Genomic DNA, 22,007 nt, shown 5'->3' with positions numbered 1-22,007 from the left:
AGTAAAAATATACATGCAGTAATCAATTATGTTCTCTTCCTGAATTGCATGTTCCCAACTAACAGGATGAAGTAAGGATATTACCACCTTTTAAAAGAATCACTGTGTCAAAGTGCCACTGCCTGACTACATGCTTAAGTAATTTTGTAGTTCCTTTCAAACATGCATTATTTCATTTCTGAAAAAAGTATTTTAAAATATTTATAAAAGCAAGAGATTTAGTCTAGTTATTGTCAAATCGTTTAATGTAAAATTAAGCAATAGAAATTATTTGCAAAATTCTTCTTTTATGTCTTCTGCCATTTCATAGGATATTGGGCATAGGCACTTGGTAATATTATATATATCATATTTGCGCCTGATGCGTACCACACAAGTTAGGAGATATACAAAAACTTTAGAACTACAAACATCCAAACTGAGGGAAATATGCAAATGCACAGTTGTTCACTAAAACTGATCTGGTTTTGTCTCTGCTGGTACATTTATAAATACTACAGTATGCAGTTAACTTATGAATTGTAAAAAAACTAGATAAATTGTCATTTCTTTTTAATCATACTGTGATTTAACAGTAAAACCACATGAAATATTTATTTTCACAGTACACATATAACACATCATATTATTGCAGATTAAAAAATAAACATGAGACCTAGCAAGCAGCTTGAAGCAATTTACAACATATCTTCTAACAAAACACAATAATTAAAAAGTGCTTTTATATTAATTAGAGTTTTTCAAACGCCCAAGTAAACATAGTGTTACACTGATTCCAAAATACTGGCTCTGCGTTCCACACACAACAGACATGGCAAAGGGACCATTTGTACTGTTGTGCATGTAGTTACTGTATCTATGCATCCACCTTCTGTTTATGAAAAAAACAGGTATAAACACTTCATTCAGGCATTACAGTAAGATTTATACAAAGTGATTACAGTGCAAATGAACCTAAGTAGCTTGTACACTAGGAATATAAGTGGGAGTCAGAAAAGGCTGTAATGGGATTGAGGAGGAATAAAAAAACCTCAAGACTATAGAACCTCATCAAACGACTGAAGGTGATGTGTAAAGGTGAGCAGGCCTTATTCTCTATTTTAAAGCAACTAAGTTTCTTACATGAAAATAGAAATCAGTCTAGCACTACTAAATTGATTATGAGTGATATAATTCTTATACAAAATACAAAACCACAAAATTACTTAATTCATAAACATTATAGGAGTACTATGCATGTATGTTACCACAGATTTTTTTTTTTCTGGCAGCAGGGACATTCCTCTTGTGCAGCTGCACAGTGATCACAAAGTACATAATGCTGATGTGGATTCAGGATAATGCTACAATTACCTTCCTGACATATGATACACTTCTTTGATTGAAGCTGAAAAATCACCTGTAAAAAGATTATTGAACTCAGTGAAAACAATTCCAAAGTATACAGTTGCATTCTAGCAGCTTTACACATAGTTGTCCTGAATAAACTCTAATTTAACAACACAAACAACGTTTTTGTATGACAGCTGAATTGAGTGCCATAATATCAAAGCACCTGCAACCTTTAAAGTAGCAGTTGGAGAAGTGTAAGTGCTTTTAGAAAGGAAAACAGCTAGGATTAAACCTCTTCACTGAAATTTTCCTGCATAATTGGGATAAGTGATGTAAATAGGAAAAAAAAAAACCAACAAAAAAACCCCACACAAAACCCCAAAACCAAATAACCAAAAAAAAAGACTAATATACTCCCTCATTTTGCTTATTTCAAACCACTGTTACATTTTTCTCATGCCATGCATTAGGACAAAATGGAAGCATCCCAAATGTGTGACACTTCAATAAAGCTACAGGCTTCAATAAAGATACAGACTTCGGGGAGGATGTTACAATTGCAATGAATGTCTCCATGTGATAAGTTGCATCAGCCCTATTAAGGAACAAGAAAAAATTAAAAACACCTAAAAGCTGCGTTATTTTTTGAAGAGCAAGACCAGAATGCTATGTGTGGCACTGCCTAAGACAGCAACTTTCTCCTGGAAGAGCTGGGTGAGAAGAGGCCACAATAGTACAGAAAATCTGAGAAGCTGGCAAAGGTGGTAATGGTTCTGATGACTTCCATTCCAGGATGTAAGGAATTTTTTGGTGAGTGATTCAGAGACTCCCTTGCTCCTCTTTAAAACCTCCTGTAAGAGAAAATCAATAGCGGTCCCTAATCCAATCCAGAATCCTGTAAATGTACTTTATAACAGGAGCCTGGTAACTAGCAAGTTTTGCCTTTGTCCACCTTCTTTATTGAAAACGACTTAATTTATGTTTTAAATTCTTCTAAAGAGAGCCTGGCTTTCTTTTTTGCACTGGACAGGAGGTAGACTAAGACAGAGAAGACACTGCTGAACTCAAACAAGTACTGAAGTATGGCAGATTGTCCCAGTAGTGAAAGGAAATCTTTTTTTGGTCTGGACAATCCTGTCACAGTCAAAACAAAACAAGAACTGGAGGCAGATGTGGTGTTGCTGCCCTTTGAGTCTGCAGGAAAGAAAGCAATGTGAAAGCAAGTTGTGCCCAGCAAGGCTGGAGGTATGGTGCCCGGAACAGTACATGGTCATTACTATCTTTCACTGATGTGCTCAGAGGGGTGGCACCTGATATTCCCTGCTTTGAGAGCCCTGTGAAATGCCCTCAATCTGGCAGTAAAAGAGCATCTTAAATTTTGGCAGAAATTGAGTCTGGATTTGAGAGAAGGTGAAATACAGCAATACGCTGCTAAGGTGATTCAGGGACTGAAGCATCTGACAAATGAGAGGCTGGAAGAGTTGAGATTACTTAGCCTCTTCAAAGAGATGGCATCTTACTGGTCTGTATAAATACCTGATGGGAGAGAGTAGAACAGAGAGGGACAGACTCTTTTCAGTAGTACCAAATGAAAGAAGAGCCAACAGGTACAAGTTAAAATTCCACACAGACATAAGAAAAAACATTTCTTACTGTGAGGATGGTCAAACACTGGAAAAGATTGCCCTCAGAGGTGGTGGGCTCCCCATCCTTGGAGATACTCAAAACACTACCAGGCAAGGCCCTGAGCAACCTGCTCAAGTAGACCCTGCTTTTAGCAAGGTGTTGGACTGGATGATCTCCAGAGATGCCTTCTAATGTCAATGATTCTCCACTCCAAGTCTGTACTGGCCGCTCTGACACAAACTCCTAGCAGGGAACCTCACCACTTACCTTCTAAAGAAATGAAAAGCATGTAACTACTTTCATTTGTTTAGGGCAACTATTTTTATTTATTTAGGTAGTGCCCAAAATGTTGGGGGTAAAAGCTGGCTTTAAACATTTTGTTGGTTTGGGTTTTTTTAATCAGCCAAGAGTTCTTGTGAATCACTTGTAATTTGTTCTGACAGCTGAACAAATTCTTAGAAGAAGAATCCATTAGGTTGAGAAATCTACTGCATCCTCTGTTCCAGAAAAGACTTACTAACACTTAGAGCAATATTGCTCTTTGAAATGAAACCTGGCATAAAAATTTCATTGAAGGTTATTGAGCTGCCAGTTTCAGTTAATCGAAAATAGTTATGCAGATGAATAAACTCACCTCATCTATTGTTTCTAAATCTAAGTGCAGCCGATTTTGTAAGGAACGAAGCTTTGGCAATGGTATCTTATCTATATCTCCATAGTTTTTCATATAAGGTAGTGTAGTAGATAGACAAGCAGCTAATTGCGCCATTAGCTCTTTTATTTTGTTTTCCACTTCCTCCTTCTTCTGAAGAGCGAGCTGTTTGTCCGCATCTGCGATGTTAGCACGTTCTTTTGCTTCTTGAGCCTCTTTCTGCCATGCATCACATGCCTGGGAGAAAGAGATTTCCAGAATATCATTTTTTTTTTTACTAACAAAAGAAGAAAAATTCAAAAAGCAAAAAGACATAACAATGCATTTACTGTCCATTTCATGCTTCTCCCTACTTATCCTACCTTCTAATTAACAACTCTTCTTGTTTTGTAATTTGTAATGTGATTTTTAGATATGTCACTGTTACTTGGCTGTAAACAGCCAGAAGCCTTTTTGGAGCTCTATAAATGAAACATATTTTAAATGTTAAATTTGTAATTTAATGTCAAGAGACATAAAAAAACTATCAAAATTTAGTACAGCTACTTAGCTACTCCTTGTCACAGAGAAAACATGAGGGGAAGGAAAGGACTAAAGAAAATGCATGACTGGCAGTTATCAACAACCTCAGTTTGACTGCTGAGGTGGCTACATACTGTCCAGTCACACTATGCAACCACGGCTGCTGACAAGCCTCTACTTTTTTGCATGCTTACCAGGTAGAAGAGGTATGGGAGGGAATATATATCTTTTGTTACTGAAACATCGAGATACTTTGCTGTTCAGCATGATCCTGAACATGTGTAAGTGTTCCTGTCTAGAGAGGCAGATTAACCTCCGGAAAATAAACTGCCCTTTAAAAAGCTGTTTCCTTTATGTTGCTAGCATTTCAAGGATGGAAAAACATTCCTTTGAAAGACTGTAGCAAAACTGTGTCCAAGGATAAGAAGATATGTAAAAAGGAAAAAGAGTAGTAACTGCTTGCTTGTTAAAATATATAGGTATATAATTTAATGTTAACATAAATTAGCGTACCTGTTTTACCTGTTGCCAAGATTCTTCCCATTGTTTTAGTTTTCTCTTAGCATCATCAAGTTCCTGTTTAACTTGAGTTAGTTCATTCCCAGTGGCGTTTGAACTTATTGAGGGGGTAGTGCCACTGCTCAGTACTGGGGATGGACTAGGAGAGAAATTCCCAGTTATGAAGTCCCAAGTGCTCCCTGTACCACCATTTAAACCTGTTAAACAAAGGCAGAAAAAACAATTATTCTGCACGCACTGCTGCAAAATGTTTCACATGCTGAACAAAACAGATGTGCCACATATGCAAAATTTATACTTTCACCTGCAAGACTCATAACATTATTTCGCTACCTTCAGAAATGTGAGAGTCAGGAAAATGTTTTTGGTATTCAGAGCAATTCAGGAGACTTACCACTTTTTTTTTTCTTTTTTTCCTTGCTTTTAATAGAAGTACAGTCCACAAAAGGAGAAGGAATAGTGAAAATTCATTTATATACAAAATGGTTTGTTCCTAGCAGCTCATACATAATTTTAGTTCTTCCTCTTTGTCTGTTTTGTTTTCCTTTAGCAAAATGCTGCAGCTAAAGTGCATTCTTGCTGCCTGTATGCAAACTCTATATATTACTCCTTTCAAACACCTCTGCATATATCTCCTCTTCCAAGAATTCTTTTTTTCCCTTTACTAGGAACAGAAGTTGACTCCTTGAACTTTCTCCCACTGCCCTGGGTTCAGCCGTAGCAGTCATTTTTCTCCCTCTCAGTAGCTGGTGCAGTGCTGTGCTCTCGACTTTAGTTTGAGAACAGTGCTAATGTTTTTAGCTGTTGCTCAGTAATGTTTCCTCCAACCAAGGACTTTCTCAGTCTCGTGCTCTGCCAGGGAGGAGGAGAAGCCGGGAGAAAGCAGAGACAGGACACCTGACCCAAACTAGCCAAAGGGGTATTCCATCCCACAGCACGTCATGCCCAGTATATGAACTGGGGGGTGTTACCCAGAAGCCCTATACTGCTGCTTGGGTCGGGCTGGGTATCGGTTGGCGGGTGGTGAGCAATTTTATCCTTTCCCCTTGTTATTTCCCTTATCATTATTGTTATTGGTGGTAGCAGTAGTGGTTTGTATTATACCTTAGTTACTGGACTGTTCTTATCTCAACCCGTGGGAATTACATTCTTTCGATTCTCCTCCCCATCCCTCCAGGAGCAGGGGGAGAAAAAAGGGGGGGTAGTGAGCGAGCGGCTGCGTGGTTCTGAGTTACTGGCTGGGCTTAAACCACGACACCCACATACCACATATACTCCATTATCAGTAGTGTTACCAATTACAACCACTAGGCTTTGTTGTCCGGATGAAGTCATAAGAAACATGCAAAGCTTTGAACTGAACATTTCTTACCTGCCATTAAGTTCCCTCTTAAAATACACAAAGTGTAGCCTTCAACTTACTTACCTAAAGAGTTGTGAGAAGAGGCTGAGGTGCCTAACATGCTATGTTCTGTCTTCAAAGGCAGCTGGTGGAAAGGAGCCGTAGTGGATGAAACAAAAGACTGAGACAGCGATTGTGAGAGAGAACTGAGTGAAGAAGTTGAAAGGGATGATGATGAATGTAAAGACGAGGAACGAACAAGAGAACCTGGAATACTGACAGGTGCTGAACTTCCCAGTAATCTTTGACCTATGTATGCATAGGGGAAGAAAAAAAAAAAACAAAACAAACAAAACCCCCATTTGTTCCAAAGCAGTACACAGCTTTCTGAAAGCAATTTTCTGAAAGACAAATCAAATGTAAGTTAAATTATATATTCAAACATCTTCCATTAAAAACTCCCAACCTTTATTTATCTCCTATTGCAAAAATATTTTTTTAAATTCAACACTCGAAATTGAAAACTTTCAGGCACAAGTTTTCCTAGTGCCTGAAAACAAAATTTGAAGCTTTTTACAGCAGTGGCCTCATCTGCAGCTACAAAGAAAAGCTTTTCAGATCAAGTTATTCAGCTTACTCATTTTTACAGCCAACAACTAATGCAAGTGGAGAAATCGACTGAAACGTAAAGAATTAAGAAAAATATATATTTTACTTAAGCAAGTGAGACTACATAGCTTGAAAATCATACACAGCATAATTATCAGACATATAGCTCAATTTCTTCTGTCTACATACTTTTGCTTTTGTTCAGTAGATTTAACTGTCAAATGTACTCAACTCTATGAAAACTGAGTTTGAAACAAAGTAAAAATTAATAATAATTTAGTCAAACAAATGCATTGTTCATAATTTCCCAAAATAACGAGGTCATGGTTTACATTCAGCCAGCAACTAAGTACCACACAGCTGCTCACTCACCCACCCCAACCCCAACCCTGGGTGGGATGGGCAGGAGAGTCAGAAGAATGTAAAACCTGCAGGTTGAGATAAGAATAGTTTAGTAACTAAAATAAAGTAAAATATACTACAACTACTATTAATAAGGGAAATAACAAGGAGAGAGATATAAAACTAAAAGGCAAAAGAAAGAAAACAATAAACACAAGTGATACACAACACAACTGCTCAGCACCCGCTGACCGATACCCAGCCTGACCTCAGCAGTGATCAGTCTCTTCCGGGTGACTCCCCCCAGTTTCTATACTGGGCATGACGTGCTGTGGTATGGAATATCCCTTTGGCTAGTTTGGGTCAGGTGTCCTGTCTCTGCTCCCTCCTGGCTTCTTGTGTCCCTCCTCACTGCACAGCATGAGAGACTGAAAAGTCCTTCAACAGGGTAAGCGCTACCGAGCAACAACTAAAATATCGTTGTGTTATCAGCACTGTTCTCAGACTAAAGCCAAAACACAGCACTGCACCAAATACTACGAAGAGAATTAACTCTATCCCAGCTGAAACAAGGACAAATGATAATAATAATAAATAGGTATTAAAAAAGGAAATTCAATTATGCGATTACTTATATAAAAGTGCACAGATGCAGTGTGTTTTCCTGGTCAGGAAACAGTTCAATATTTACTGTGAATATTTACTTATTCATCAATACGTTTGACTAGCAACTAAAAATGACACTACCTTTTCTCTAAAAAAAAAAACCCAAACAACAAAACCCTAAAAATGTAATCAAATGATTATGCTTAAAGCAAAGGTCATGATTCTAGTTTTCTGGTTTTGCTTAAAACAGGTGAATTCATATCATCAGGGACATCATTCCTTTCAGAAGTATTTCAAAACAAAAAGATAGGGATGCTCATCATAAGCTGCACTGCCACAATATCTTAAAAAAAATAAACCTTGAAATACTCAGCAAATGATACCAAGGTCAGCCTCATGACCAAATATATAATGAAGATACAGGACACAAACATAACCACAGATGTACGTAATACACCAGACAATAAATGTACACCACTTTTCACAACAAGAGCAAGGAAGCAACAAAATAAAGGGAGTTTGTTAAAAAATCTGGCCAAGCAAGAATTCTTCTAAAAATTAATTGAGAGCCAAAATCAAGCCCCCAAACAACATGAAATGGTAACAGAAGAACCATCTCTTTTCTGGTTCTTAAAGTAATCTTCAAATCCAGCTGAATTTTGGCAAATACAATCTGCCTGCATGTCTTGAGTTCACAGGGCAAGGTTGGGCGGGAGGCGGTGCTGCAGGGATGGCCAGGAGAGGCACAGCCAGCTCCAGCTGGCTCCAGCAGACCTGCGGTAGGACACAGTGCGCCCTTCAGCCACACGGGTACCACCTCTGGGAGAACATATTTAAGAAAGGGCAAAAAAAAGTCACACAGGCAGAAGATGAAGGAACAAAAGGTATGAGAAACAGTCCTGTGAACACCAAGGTCAGGAAAAAACAAAGGGAAGGAGGCGACCCAGGGGCCAGAGCAGAGATTTGCCTGGAGAAGAGATTCCCCTGCAGCCCATGGAAGGTTTGGAAGAGACCACAGTAGAGCAGGTATTTCTTGCACCCCATGGAAGAGACTATGGTAAAAGCAGGAATTTCTCTGCAGCCTGTGGACAGGACCAGGTTGGAGCAGGTGGATACTGCCTGAAAGAACTGCAGCCCATGGAGAGCCCATGCTGGAACAGGCTCTTCTGACAGGAACTGCGGCCCATGGGGACGCCCCACACTGGAGCAGGGACAAGTGTGAGGAGGAAGAAGCAGCAGAGAGGAACTGTTATGAACTAACCACTGCCCCCCATTCCCCATCCTCCTGTGCTGCTTGGGACAGGAAGGAAGAGGTAGAAGATTTGGGAATGAAGTTGAGCCAGGGGAAAAGGTGACAGGGGGTTGGTTTAGTCTTTCTCTTTGTTTTTCACCATCCAATTACTTTAATTAGCAATAAATGAGTTTTCCCCAAATCAAGTCTATTTTGCCCATGACAGCAACTGAGTGATCTTCCTGTCTTTATCTTGACCCACGAGCTTTTTCATCTTATTTTTTCCCCATGTCCTGCTGAGGAGGGGGGAGTGAGAGAGCAGCTGGATGAGTGTCTGGCTACCCACCAAGGTCAACCTATTACACTGCATGAACTATATCCTCCACATACAAGTAGAATTATTTCCTTCCTGTTCCATACTTCATGGTACTTCCAATGACACATAATCATTTCTGCAGCATAGAACAAGGCAGTAAATGAAATACCAGTCAAACAAACTATAGCAGCAGGAGAATTGTTGAACCCGGCATGACTAGCAGAGAAATAAATTTGAAATTGCACACATTATCAGTTTCTTTCCAGGTCTGTATGAATGGGAGTATCATGAACAACAATGGAAAACATTTACAGATAACATATAAACTGTTCTGGTGAAGGAACAACCTGTTACCATCATCACCAGACAGAAAATTGTAAGTCAACCAACCAAAATAAATATAAAGCCCTAAAACCTCTGAAGATATTCCCACTAATATTATTGACAGGAATCTGCATAAAACTAGATGACTACCTATTGAGACTGTAACATTCTGGGTCATTCTGTGTGGATTCCCTGATAACTTGAAGTACACGGGTACCACAAATATAGTCTCTAGTAGAAAAGAACCACCGTGGGAGAAAACACAGTCAAGGTAGGAGGGGCACCACATCTTGTAGCACTGTTGTCAAGATATCAGAAATTAGTATTTGGTGTAACTTCTTAATCCGTGTTATTCAGCACTGCTTTCTTCTAGCTCTTGCTATCACTAATGAAGCCACTGCTACAATCTGCCTAGATATACTTGCTGCCAAAACATCAGCTCCACCAAATGTGAATTGTAAGCTGCCTCCTCAAATGCTCTGCTCAAATCTGAAGACAGAAACATGCCACCAGTCACTTTATGTGAGGCATCTTCTGCCAACTTTCAAATGAGCGAGGTGATAAAGTGAAAAAGTTAATTACAAACCAAGTGACTTTCCTGAATTCTCTTTGCTCTGAAGCTTCATGTATCCACACTCTATTGGGGTGATAAAATTAGTGATCTTGCCTTAAACTGTCCCCTTGCACTGCAAAGGAAGCACTTGGAGGAGGAAAAGTTTGAACAGAATCTCTCGGGACATGTGTGTTATTTCTGAAAATAAGCAACTTACAGTTGCTTATAATTTACGCTTTTCTGAGAGAGTGAGGGCACTTGATATTCACTTGGGTCAAAATGGTTTCCATGCCTTACGAGAGACGTGAATCTGTAATACTTGGGCAGTGTCCTATCCACTGCAGTCCCAGTGACAGTGTACATATTTCAACAACATCAAATACATCTGTATATTTTTTAAAGGCAGTGGAATAAAGATACAATAACTGTCTTAAAGGAAGAAGAACTGCATAACATATAGAGACACTAAGTGCAAGCTGTTCTACTTGGAGCAATGGACAGCAATAATGAACTAGTGTGTAGCTATAGCTGTTTTACCCTTTGAGTCTAGAGCCACAGGTCAAGAAGGACATGGGAGGAACATGTTTGCCATCCAAGAATACAGTCCTGTTTGCTCAAGTGGAAGCCCAACACATCAGCACAACCAACTTAATCACTGTAGACCTCCTTCAAAGAAATGCTAGCAAAACAGGTATCAGAAAATGAAGTATAAAAACATGTCTGTTCTCTTGCTGTATCTCTCAAAGGGTTATAGTTCCTCGGTTTTCACTTCCTATTTTTCTATTTTTTTATCTCATTTTCTCTTTTCTGCTTTCACAAAGAAAAGGTGGCATTTTAATTTCTTGATGTTCCCCCCACTTCATCCTTCCTCCCTGCTGTCTCTTCACTGTGCTGCTCTCCTAAGCTGTGTCTCCTGCTCCTCTCTTTTTCCAAAAGAGGCCAAATGGCTGAATACTTCCCAAAGGACCTTCAACTAAATTGCTCCTTCTGGGTTAGATTCATAGAAAGATAAAGTCCCTAACTTGCAAGTATTAAAGTCCTAAAGGTTGCTAGCTCCTTCTCCTCAAGAATTGTTCCCATTCCCTCCTCTGCAACCGCCTAACCATAGAAGTACTTGTCAGTCCCCACAGCTCATACTGCCTGCTGTCAGACATTTGCAGCGCTCAACATGCAGTCAAGTTCAAGTATAATGCTTTCCTGTAAATTCATGTCAGTTCTTTCTGTAGATTCATGTCAGTCCTTCCTGTAAATGCATGTCAGTCCTTCATCAACTATTATGCCCATGAGCTGAAGTAATTAAGCATGTTAAAAAAAAAAAAGTTTAATCGACTGATCCCTTGCAAAATCCAGCCATGTACAGGATGACAGTGGTGCAATCCCTGTACACCACAAAGTTGGAACAGCCAGAACAAAACTGAGGACTTTTCTTCAAAGTCTTTGCTGTCTGTAACTATTTTGAAGAGTGAAAGTTTAGAAAATGAGAAAGAAAGATATTTTAAATTAGTATAAATTTTACAAATTGGACCTCTTACTTGCTAATCCAAGGTCACTGCCTTCTTGATCTTCTAAGTCTCTATCTACAGACGCATCGTTCACACCATTAAAATGCAAATCTAAAGCAGAACCTGTTAAACAAAACATTGTATCAATACATTATCCTTGAATTACCCATAAAACTACCACGACGGCTGAAATGAGAAAAGTTTGACTATTTTTGTTTGTGCTTCCATCATGGAAGACTTTTGCATCTAGGTCATGATCTTAAGCATACTACAGATACACAGTGAAGGCTATCTGCGTTTTCTAAAAGGGAAAACTCTCATAGGTAAGCTATTACAGCTCTTTAAGCTGGTGAGATGAATAGAGGATAATGGAAAGGTGGCTATTTATCTGGATTTTCAAGAAATCTGTGTCACCCGTTGTGGTTACATGTACACCAACAGAAAAAGAGGAAAAATAAAACTTGGATACCTATGTAAACATATTTTTTATTATTATTGAATAAAACCAGGTATGATACCTGCAGAAAGACTGTAAATGTCCCTTCCAAGAATTAGCCCTTGGGGTAACTGAGCTACATATCAGGGCATACAGATGTAAGGAATGTCACGATATTAAAATGAAAATGTGCAGTACTTTAAAATAAATTAAGTAAAAATCAAATATCAGTATTCCCTTTAGACTCAACAATTAGACTGCCTTTCATAATGTCTTATGTCAGTCTAAAATTTCTCTGGCCAATTACAAAGTTCTAAACAGTATACTTCTTATTAGGTCCACTGCTTATACAGTGTTAGAAGATGAGTGTTTTTCCCTTTCTTCCTCTTAACTTCTTTTCTGTGCAGAAAGGGGTGTAATTAAGGAATTTATCTCTCTATTCCTATACTTCATCGAATGTTGAATGACTCCACAAACAGGAAGACACAAGAGAAGTCTGCAGAAATACTGATTTTACAGGCAGGAAAGTGAATATTCCAGCCACTGTGGTCAGTGACAGTGATCACCTTTATGAAGAATTTTTAGATTTTATGCTGAAAATCATTATTAAAAACTGGCACAATGACTACATGCAAAGGAACCAACAGAAATTAAAGACACACTGGCTTGTGTAAAAGTTTCAATAAGATCCAAAAGGGATCTCTCAATCCCTTTGGAATTAGACTGATTCCTCTCTCATAGACTAGTCCTGAACAATATGCACTGTAAACGGCAGAAAATCTTTGGCAGAAGTACTGTATAGAATCATAGAATCATAGAATCGTTAGGGTTGGAAAGGACCTTAAGATCATCTAGTTCCAACCCCCCTGCCATGGGCAGGGACACCTCGCACTAAAACCATGTTGCCCAAGGCTCTGTCCAACCTGGCCTTGAACACCGCCAGGGATGGGGCACCCACAACCTCCCTGGGCAACCCATTCCAGTGCCTCAGCACCCTCACTGTAAAGAACTTCTTCCTTATATCTAATCTAAACTTCCCCTGTTTAAGTTTGAAGCCATTACCCCTTGTCCTACCACTACAGTCCCTAAGGAAGAGTCCTTCCCCAGCATCCTTATAGGCTCCCTTCAGATAGTTGTAAAAGTGCTAAAAATCAGAAATTGAAATGACCATTTGGATCATTAATACAAATACATGCAGTGTTATGACGTATACGCATAACGTCTGATGTTGACTAGGCTATCTAACAGACTCCACAGACTTGGAGCTCCAGATGATACATAAAGGGAAGTAGTGACCTAGAAGCGGGATCCACAGAACAGTGCTCATCAGGAAGCTGCCTAAGCTGTCCAGAACAAAATACCAGCCAAGAGATAAATTTCACATGCTACATAATGACACTCACGACGAAGATTCCCGAGAGTTAATATAGCTCTTTGTGAAGAGTTACTAGTCTGGGTCTCAAAAGCAACACAACTTTATCAGTATGGAGCTGTGCCCTAACAATAATCCTTATCTTTCAGCAGTACTGACAGAGAAGCTTAGTGTCCAGCAGTCAGAGGAAGGAAGCTCATCTCTACATTATCATTTTGGCCTGAAGGGATATACCCTAGGTCTTTAAAGTTTTCCAGCAATAACCTTTTCTTGGAGATGGGTGCCCAAGCCTGTCATTCTATAAAATACAGTAAGGATGGGAGAGACGGCCTCCTTTTATTTGATGACATCAAGTGGCCACAAGCGCTGTGTGAAACCCAGCTCAAAAGTCCCTCTTCCATACTGGGTTTTGCATGCCCATTGCTGCACTGTGCCTTCCCTACCTTTGCCTTATATAGGTAAGGGCCTTTCATCTGCAACACTCTAGCCTGCCTCTCTTGCCCTTTCACCCCACTGCACTGGTAGTGCCTTCCAGAGTCTCTGGGGCAGTATACATTTCCTTTCTTGTTCTCATGCTCACCATCTTCTTATGCTCACCATCTGGCGGCACCTACCAACCCTCAGAGCATTGCTATGGTAGGTTCTTAGGGGAAATGACTGCCACTGGTGTGAGAACCATGCTTCTTTTCTTCTCTTCTCCTGATTGTAGCTTTCGATTTATATTAGAGGGACCCTACAGTATCTTTTGACATCTCAACAACCAATTAGCACACATCATCATCCACTGACCGAAGTGTGCTCCAATTAACACTACTAACATCATAAGCAGGAAGAGCCCATAAGAAGTTTAGGACAGTCTTGGTGAAAAACTACAATTAATACAGTTAGTATAGGAAAAGTATTATGTGAGAGAGAACCAGCTGCTGCACTTGAGAGGATGCCCAAGACATGATGTTCATCCAGCCTGCCTGTCACTTCTATTCCCACCCTGCCACTAGGACAGTTTCCTCTTTCCCTTTCTTCTCTACTTCTTTGTTTATTTAGAAATAATTTTCACCATTATGTGCCATCTGCTATGCCACGCACTAATAAATCTTCCCACATGTGAACTTGTCTCAACTTCCTTTATGCAAAACACCATACACCTGTGAGAGCAAACCTTTCATCACTATGCTGCAGGATGTTCTGGGAGAGATCCCTCTCACTTTCACCAAGTGAAGCTGTTCCACTTTCTTTCAAAAAATTCAAAATTCTCTCAATCATGAGAAGAGAGGCTTTAAAATCCCATCATTAGCACCATCATTATCTTTAAACAGGAAAACAAACTGGGTTTTTTTCCAAGCTCTTGCAATTACCCACATCACTCATATGTTATAAATATTTGAAGTTATTTGCGGTGTCTGGCTCAGTATGTTGCCAGCAGGAACAAAACACAATAAGGCTGACATAAATCATGCTGCTCAAATACTAGACTAAATCTAAGCCTGCATCCTACCAAATCATTAACCTGTTGTGTTCTCCTCATGCGGCCTTAACTCATTCTGCCACACTTGTCCTCCCCTACCACAAAAAGGATGGACATGACTCCTTAGTGTTTATTATCTGGATCTTCAAAGCTTAATTTCTGATACCTTCTGGCTCTCTCAGATTCCACATCGCATGGTGGAAAGTCAGTGGAGTGCAGGGAGAGAACATAGAAAACATCTTAAGATAACAACATACATGGGAAGCAAATGGAGAGACACCGATTTTCCTTGAATGGTAAGTCTCCCAGACAGGCAAAATCCCCATGCTTGAGTATCTAAGAGAAAGCAACAGAAGCAACCAAAACATTCCCAAGGGGAGGTCCACCCAGAAACATAAGAGAGACAACAGGGTGGAGTGTCAGATGATGGCAGATGTCCCACTTTCTCCCTACTATCACTTGAGTAATTTCCCTTCATTGCTGCCCATTCCCTATTTATTCCTCTTCAAATCTGTCCCCTATGACACAATGTCTCTATTCTCTTAAAAAATATTTTCATTTATATTTTGTTTGTTTTGGTTTTGTTTGTTTTTTGGGGTGTGGGTTTCTGTTTGTTTGTTGGTTTTTGTTTGTTTGCTTTTTATTTTAAACTTTCAACCAATCTCCCTTGACTCTGAGAGGAGTAGACTGCAACAATATACCCTCTTTCACTTCATCATTCCTCAGCTTTCAACATATTGTCCAAGCCTCTATGCTAAATATTAGTTCTATCTCATGGGTCTGCTTATTCCCAACTGCCTTTCACCCTTCTCTGCCTCAGCTCTTGGGGACTGAGAGCTCCGGGAGCTCTCTCAGCTCCGGGAGCAGAGAGAGAGGGCTTGTAATGCCGCAGGAGATCAAGATAAAGGGCCACAGAAAGGGCTATAGACCCCACTGTCTGACAAAGCTTCTTTAGGCCTTGCTAATATAACTCTCCTGAATCTTCCCTAATCCTTCTCCAAACCTATTCATCGCTTTTTCCCAAAATCACCAAGCCCCTTCCCATGTTGCAGCTCATTTTCTACCCCTTTCTTATGATTTTCTACAAGAACACTATGTATGTATTTTCAGTTCTACAATAATGTCTTAATTTTCTGCTCTATTCATACTACGTGCAACACTATTCTCAATGCCATCCCATATATCCATGAAACAGAACTCCGGAAAAAAGCATTTTCATATATATATATGAAATTCTTTTAATGAAAAAAAAACCCTGATCTTTGCAGTCATCATAAAGTATACTAACTTATACAGACATAAGGTGTGTTTTATGATACATACTCTGTTAACAAACATAGTATACTGAAACCTGATGTATAAAACCATCAATAGACAGCAGAGGCATATTCTATCTCAAAGGAACCAAGAGTCTCTTATGTGCAAAAATATAATCACACTAGGACATGGGAAACATAGCATATCACTGTTTTAATGATTTTGAAACACTTGTTCAGTATATCACAATTTAAAAATTATACTCAATTGGCAGCACATCTAGTATGCAGAAATTAGACCACGGTTTTTACTGTTTGAGAAACTTGGTACAGCCAATTAGCTTCTAGTTATTCCAGAAGCAATGTTTATCTTGACAAAAATGTGATTTCATTCCATAGTATATCTTAAAATAACTGCAAGCCAATTAAACTATAATACTTGCATAGAATAAAATTCTGCTCATTCTAATTCTGAAATTAGAATCAAAATTTATTTTCTGTCTAACACACCATCATCGAACAAACCTTTAAGAAAAGCAAGCTATACACTTGTGAGACTGCAGAAAAAGATCCATCATTTAATATTCTGCATAATTTCTTTCCTAAAAAAATTGAAAGAGTGAATGCCTAACTTACCATGCTGAAGTGCTGACTCACTGTCTGCAGTCTCCTGGTTGCTGCTACACATCAATTTAAACACAGAAAGCTTAAAGTACACCAGCTAATCACAGCAACTCCCTGATCACATGACTTAAATCACAGAGTGTGGAATAGTGCATTTTTCAAATCACAACATTCCCTGCCACAGCCTCCTGAATAAACCGCATTTAGCGTAAAAGTGACATAAATTTCAATGAGTTTGTGGGTAACACTAAATCAAGGGAAGCAGCTGATACACTTGATGGCAAGACTGCCGTTCAGAGGGATCTCAAAAGGCTGGAGAACTAGACTGACACAAAGCTGAAGTTCAACAAAGGCAAATACAGTAATGCTGCATCTGGGATAGAATAATCCCTTGCAACAGTACAGGCTGATCAGAAAACAGCACTGCAGAAAAAGATCTGATGAACAGGAATTCTGATGAACAACAAGTTCAGCGTATTCTATGGCAATAAAAGCTAACAGCATATTTGCCTCCATTAGTAAAAGTGTAGCCAGCAGGACCATAGCAGGAATACCATGAGTAGTTTTGCAGTTCCCAGTGTCTAATTATTATTGAAATATTTATTGCCTTTTACCATTTTCCACACAAACAGCCTAGCTGGTTGGAGGCATAGGAAAAGCTTTGGGCTAACAATAGAAATTTTGGGACTATTTCCCAGAATCTGTCTTTTGTACCCACAAAGGAAGGGCTCCTCCTTTTTGTGTCCTTTCAGATCTGGTCCACATAGTGCGAACAAAAGATTTTGCCCTTGAACATACAAATAACCAGAACGAAGAATATGCAGTCAGCCACACCGCGAGAACATGGCAAGATCTGTAACCGCACTGCTATGCTAACATTAAAAAAAGTCAAATCTCATCAGCCCACCAACAGAAGTTGAGGAGACAGTACTTCTAGCAACAAAGCAAGGTGCATTATGAAAGTCTGACACTTTTTTTTTTTAATCACTGGCTAATACCAAGGCTAAAATTCCAGGTTAAATGTCCTATTCACTCATTCCTATGCTCACATTGGAGACTTCGTGAAAAATAGTGATTTGGGGTTAAAGCATTTAAATTAAATTTCAGATATTGCTTTTAATTACATATAATAAAGCTGGCGTATACATTACCATCTTTACCAATAAGTTCTGTGAATCTACGCTGAAACAAGAAGAACTTGAATAATGCAACAAAATATTACAATTGGAGATTAGATGTTAAGACTTACCGATTACTGATTCAACTGTGTTACTGCCAGAATAGAATGGGAGAGCTTTGGCACTAATAGAAGGGACAGTTGTAGGAGATGAACTATCTGATCCAACACTGGAGGCCAGACTAGAAGTTATATGTGAAGCAAGTGGGTTAACTGCTGAAAAAACACTGAGATGGTTCTGTTAAAAAGAAACAAACAGTATATGTATACACACAAAAACACACTTACACAGATGTATGTACAAACATATAAAATAAACAATGTATTTTTAAAAGAACAATCCCCTGAATTAATACATTAGGATAATTTCCCTTATCATTTATCAGCAAATGCATTTCTCCAAAGTGGCTGGACATCACCACCATACAATGGAATTCTGCTTTCAGAAAAAATATATCTAAATGCTTGCAAATAAGCTCATAATTATATAATAACATAATTAGTCAGCTGAAGTATGATGCTCCTGTTCAAAAGGAAAATATCTAAGGAATTGTACCATTTCATTATGGATTCACACACAAATTACATTCTATACTAGAGTTTTGGTCTGCAAATTTTCTCATTTAATCTAAATGCAATTGGTGCATAAACTGATCTTCGGTTTAGATAACTAAGACACATGACTGCACTGCACACATGTATTACGTTATATAATGACCTGTAGCTGTGCTACTTCTTTCTAGTGGTAGAAAGTCATGCAGAAACTACTTTTTAGGGCAAATCACAAAAAATGTGAAGAGTTTCCAAGGCTGCCACTCTCCCTAATTTATAGATGTGTAAAGGAAAAGACCCAACGTATACTTTTAAACTGGTTCATGTGCTTTCACTGTTCTATACAGAACTCACAGGATCCACCTCTATCTTGTGTTTTTAATCCTTATTTATTCAGCACCACTCCTCCTGCTTTTTAAATGTAACACACATTTTAATCCTCCACTTTAGTTCATACACTCCTGTGTGGCTGCATGAATGGCAAATGGTAGAACTTCTGTTCTCATTCATCTTGATCATTGTCATTAGCAAAGCATCAGGGTTCTTGTTCTAGCAGTGCAAAGATGGCAGAGTTTTAAGCTTCTCTGCACATATAGGATCACCTCTAACACTTAGTGTTAGATTCATAACAGGTCAAATCTATGCTCTCTTCCTTGTCACTTCAACTGTTTTTCTAGTTTTGAGCACAAAAATGATCAGAGGGATGGAGCACCTCTTCTGTGAGGAATGGCTGAGAGAGTTGGGGTCATTTAGCCTGGAGGAAGCTCCAGGGAGACCTTATTGCCGCCTTTCAGTTCTTACAAGGGGCCTGTAAGAAAGATGCGAAAAGACTTTTTAGCAGGGCCTGTTGTGAGAGGACAAGGGCTGATGGTTTTAAACTAAAAGAGGCGAAATTCAGAATAGGCGTAAGGAAAAAATTCTTTACAGTGAGGGTGGTAAAATACTAGCACAGGTTGCCCAGAGAGGTGGTGGATGCACCATCCCTGGAGATATTTAAGGTCAGGCTGGATGTGGTTATGGGCAGCCTGATCTAGAGGAAGATGTCCCTGCTCACTGCAGGAGGGTTGGACTAGATGAGCTTTGAAGGTTTCTTCCAACCCAAACTGTTCTATGATTCTATTATTCTGTGATCTGACACTTGAACAACTGTATCCTCATCTTCCTTCTGGCCTTCCTTAAACTTTATCAATCCATCCTCAAATCACATTAATCCAGAATTTCACTGTGAAAAACTACGCCACAGAATTGCTATAATCAAAAGCATCCCCAAATTGCCTCATATTCTTCTCACCCCTCTTACCCCCTGCAGTACACAACTACTATACATTTTCACAGAATCTATAGACGGCTGTCCAGGACCATATTCAGATGGCTTTTGCACTAACTCCAAGGAGAGAGACTCCGCAATCTCTCTGGGAAGTCTGTTCCAATGCTCAGTGTCTCATGCACAGTAAAAACTACTTTTACATGTTTAGACAGAACCTCCTGTGTTTCAGTTTGTGCCCACTGCCTCGTGTGCTGACACTGAGCACAAATTTCACTTAGACTATGTTATAAAGTGCCACATAACTTTGATAGTGCATTAATAAATTATTAGAAAGGAAAAATAATTACAGCGTTTAGCTTTTGGCAATACCTGCTTGTTGTCTTGTTCATTTGATTTCTGCTGTTTCTCAGCTGGGAAGCTTCGATGCTTTGCCTGAAAGAAGAATAATCTCTGTAATATATGAACTTAATGAGGCATTCCTGTAAAATATATTACTAGTTTATGAAGCATCAGGGACATCTCTGTAATGACATCTTCAACAGGCTGACTTAATTTCCCTCACTGCAGTCCTGTATGGATAACTAAATTCTAATGATCGCAGAGTAAACCTATATGGAAAAGGAACAGCAGTTGCGTTTGTTCCACTTACATGCACAATTGAGCACATGCAAGTTATTTCTGGTCCAAAAATTGAGTAGCCACGTTAACATTATGCTGTGACAGAAGTAACATGTCCCATATGCTCACCAGCTTGGGAATACTTCTCCAAGAGGCTGGTAGGATAGAAGCCTGAGGTAGCCAAAACTTTGAGTGGAACTGCCTAGATTTTCCCATAAAGTGATCAATAATAAATACAAATTAAAAAATAAAATTAAAAAATAAAAAAATCAAAGGGCAGATTTTCTTTGAACACCATTCTATGAATGAAAGGTAACTTTTGAAACAAGTGAAACATACTTAAATAAAACAGAAATCTAAGCAATTTCTCTTTGCCCACTGTGTTCCCGCAGAGCAGGATCCAAGGATCTCTTTATTTTCAGACCAGTAATTTTCAGTGGCTTCCTGAACTGCTGTAAACTCTGCAAGGTGCTCTCTCTCCCTAGGGAAAAATGGTTCTTTTTGCTGCCTTTAAGAAGTCTTGTTGTGTCTGTTCTTTGTTTCCTTTGGGAGATTCTGTCTTGTAGTGAAAGCTCCCTAGCAGTAACAACACTCCTTCTCTTTACATGCCCACCACTCTAGAAACTATTTTATTAGTTGCAAAGTCCACCACTAGGCAAGTTCAATGTAGCCACTAAAAGGCAAGTACATGACATTTCTGTTACTGAGACACATTCTTTGGAGCAGTATATTACTCTCTAAAACCAGCAAAATAGATCTCCACCAGTGGTTACATCATTTCACAATTATTGCTGCCTCATGTTCAGAAAGCAGCCACTTGATACTGTAACTGCCTTGCTTCCACAAAATTTGATCAATGATCACTTGATCCCTACATATTGGGAAATTGAAATCTTTCCTGTCACAATGACCAGCTCTCTAACCTATAGCCTGTCTGAACATCTACATGTAAGAAAGCAATTCTACCTGGACAACTTTAGAGTAATGATCTTGCCATTACCTAGAAGAAGGTAGCATTTAAAAAGAAAAAAACCCAACACTTTCCTTCAATTCTTCTTCTGTCTTCTGCTTCTGCACTTCTCTGTGCATCTCAGGTTACAAAAATCAATTCTGACAAATCACAGGTTCACAAGAAGGCTGAACAGATTGGCTGTAGCTTATTTAAATGTGTTATTTGAGGTCCTTTTTTGAACTGGTCCTTTCTGACAATTTAGAAATGTAACCAGTACTATAACACAGTGAGGAAAATTTAGCTTTAACAGGTAAATCCTGGGCTTTCAGCTTTTTTCTCACAGACCAACAGAGCTGTTTCAGATCCCTGAAAAATACGTCTTTCCTTCTCCCAACTGTCTCTAGCATTGCCCATTTTACTCCCCGATCTCCAACTAAAGGATTGTAACTCCCCATCAACTGCAATTTCGACCACTGTCCTCTCATTGCTAACGCTACAGATCTCTCTCTCTTCAAGAGGCTTGTTATATTTTATCATCTATGTCTGTCTGGGAAATTAACTTGTCCAAGGAGAGAGGCAGCTGCAGGTGGGAGAAGAAACAGACTGCAATTAAATCAAAGATTGGAACTCATAAATAGTACCAACAGCCAGAAATTAATGTATCTTTTCACCATCAATTTTCAACAATAATTAAAACTGAATCTTACCAAGCCTAGCTATAATTTCACACACCCCCCCACCCCCCACTGTTATCTTCTTCTGTTCTGGGCAATACGAGCTTAAAGTAACAATCATAACATTTCTGCAAAGAT

The 22,007-nt window shown here is 39.0% G+C and overlaps 1 protein-coding gene across 15 annotated transcripts in view; it reads right to left on the bottom strand.

The window, feature by feature from the left end:
* UNKL (unk like zinc finger) overlaps window positions 1–22,007 on the bottom strand; it is a 65,629-nt gene that overhangs the window by 7,570 nt on the left and 36,052 nt on the right. For 10 of the 15 annotated variants that reach the window (XM_030481844.1, XM_030481845.1, XM_030481846.1 and 7 more), the window contains 7 exons: window positions 19,995–20,057; window positions 17,879–18,044; window positions 11,507–11,599; window positions 6,078–6,302; window positions 4,646–4,848; window positions 3,593–3,847; window positions 1,248–1,399 (listed from right to left, as the gene is read on the bottom strand). In XM_030481844.1, the coding sequence (XP_030337704.1) occupies window positions 1,248–1,399; window positions 3,593–3,847; window positions 4,646–4,848; window positions 6,078–6,302; window positions 11,507–11,599; window positions 17,879–18,044; window positions 19,995–20,057 (1,157 nt within the window). The remainder of the gene's footprint in view (window positions 1–1,247; window positions 1,400–3,592; window positions 3,848–4,645; window positions 4,849–6,077; window positions 6,303–11,506; window positions 11,600–17,878; window positions 18,045–19,994; window positions 20,058–22,007) is intronic. The other 5 variants (XM_030481848.1, XM_030481849.1, XM_030481850.1 and 2 more) reach the window with 2 other exon arrangements.

Source organism: Strigops habroptila, chromosome 4 (assembly GCF_004027225.2).
Source record: "Strigops habroptila isolate Jane chromosome 4, bStrHab1.2.pri, whole genome shotgun sequence".
Lineage (NCBI taxonomy): Eukaryota > Metazoa > Chordata > Aves > Psittaciformes > Psittacidae > Strigops > Strigops habroptila.
This window is presented reverse-complemented; position numbering and strand designations above follow the sequence as displayed.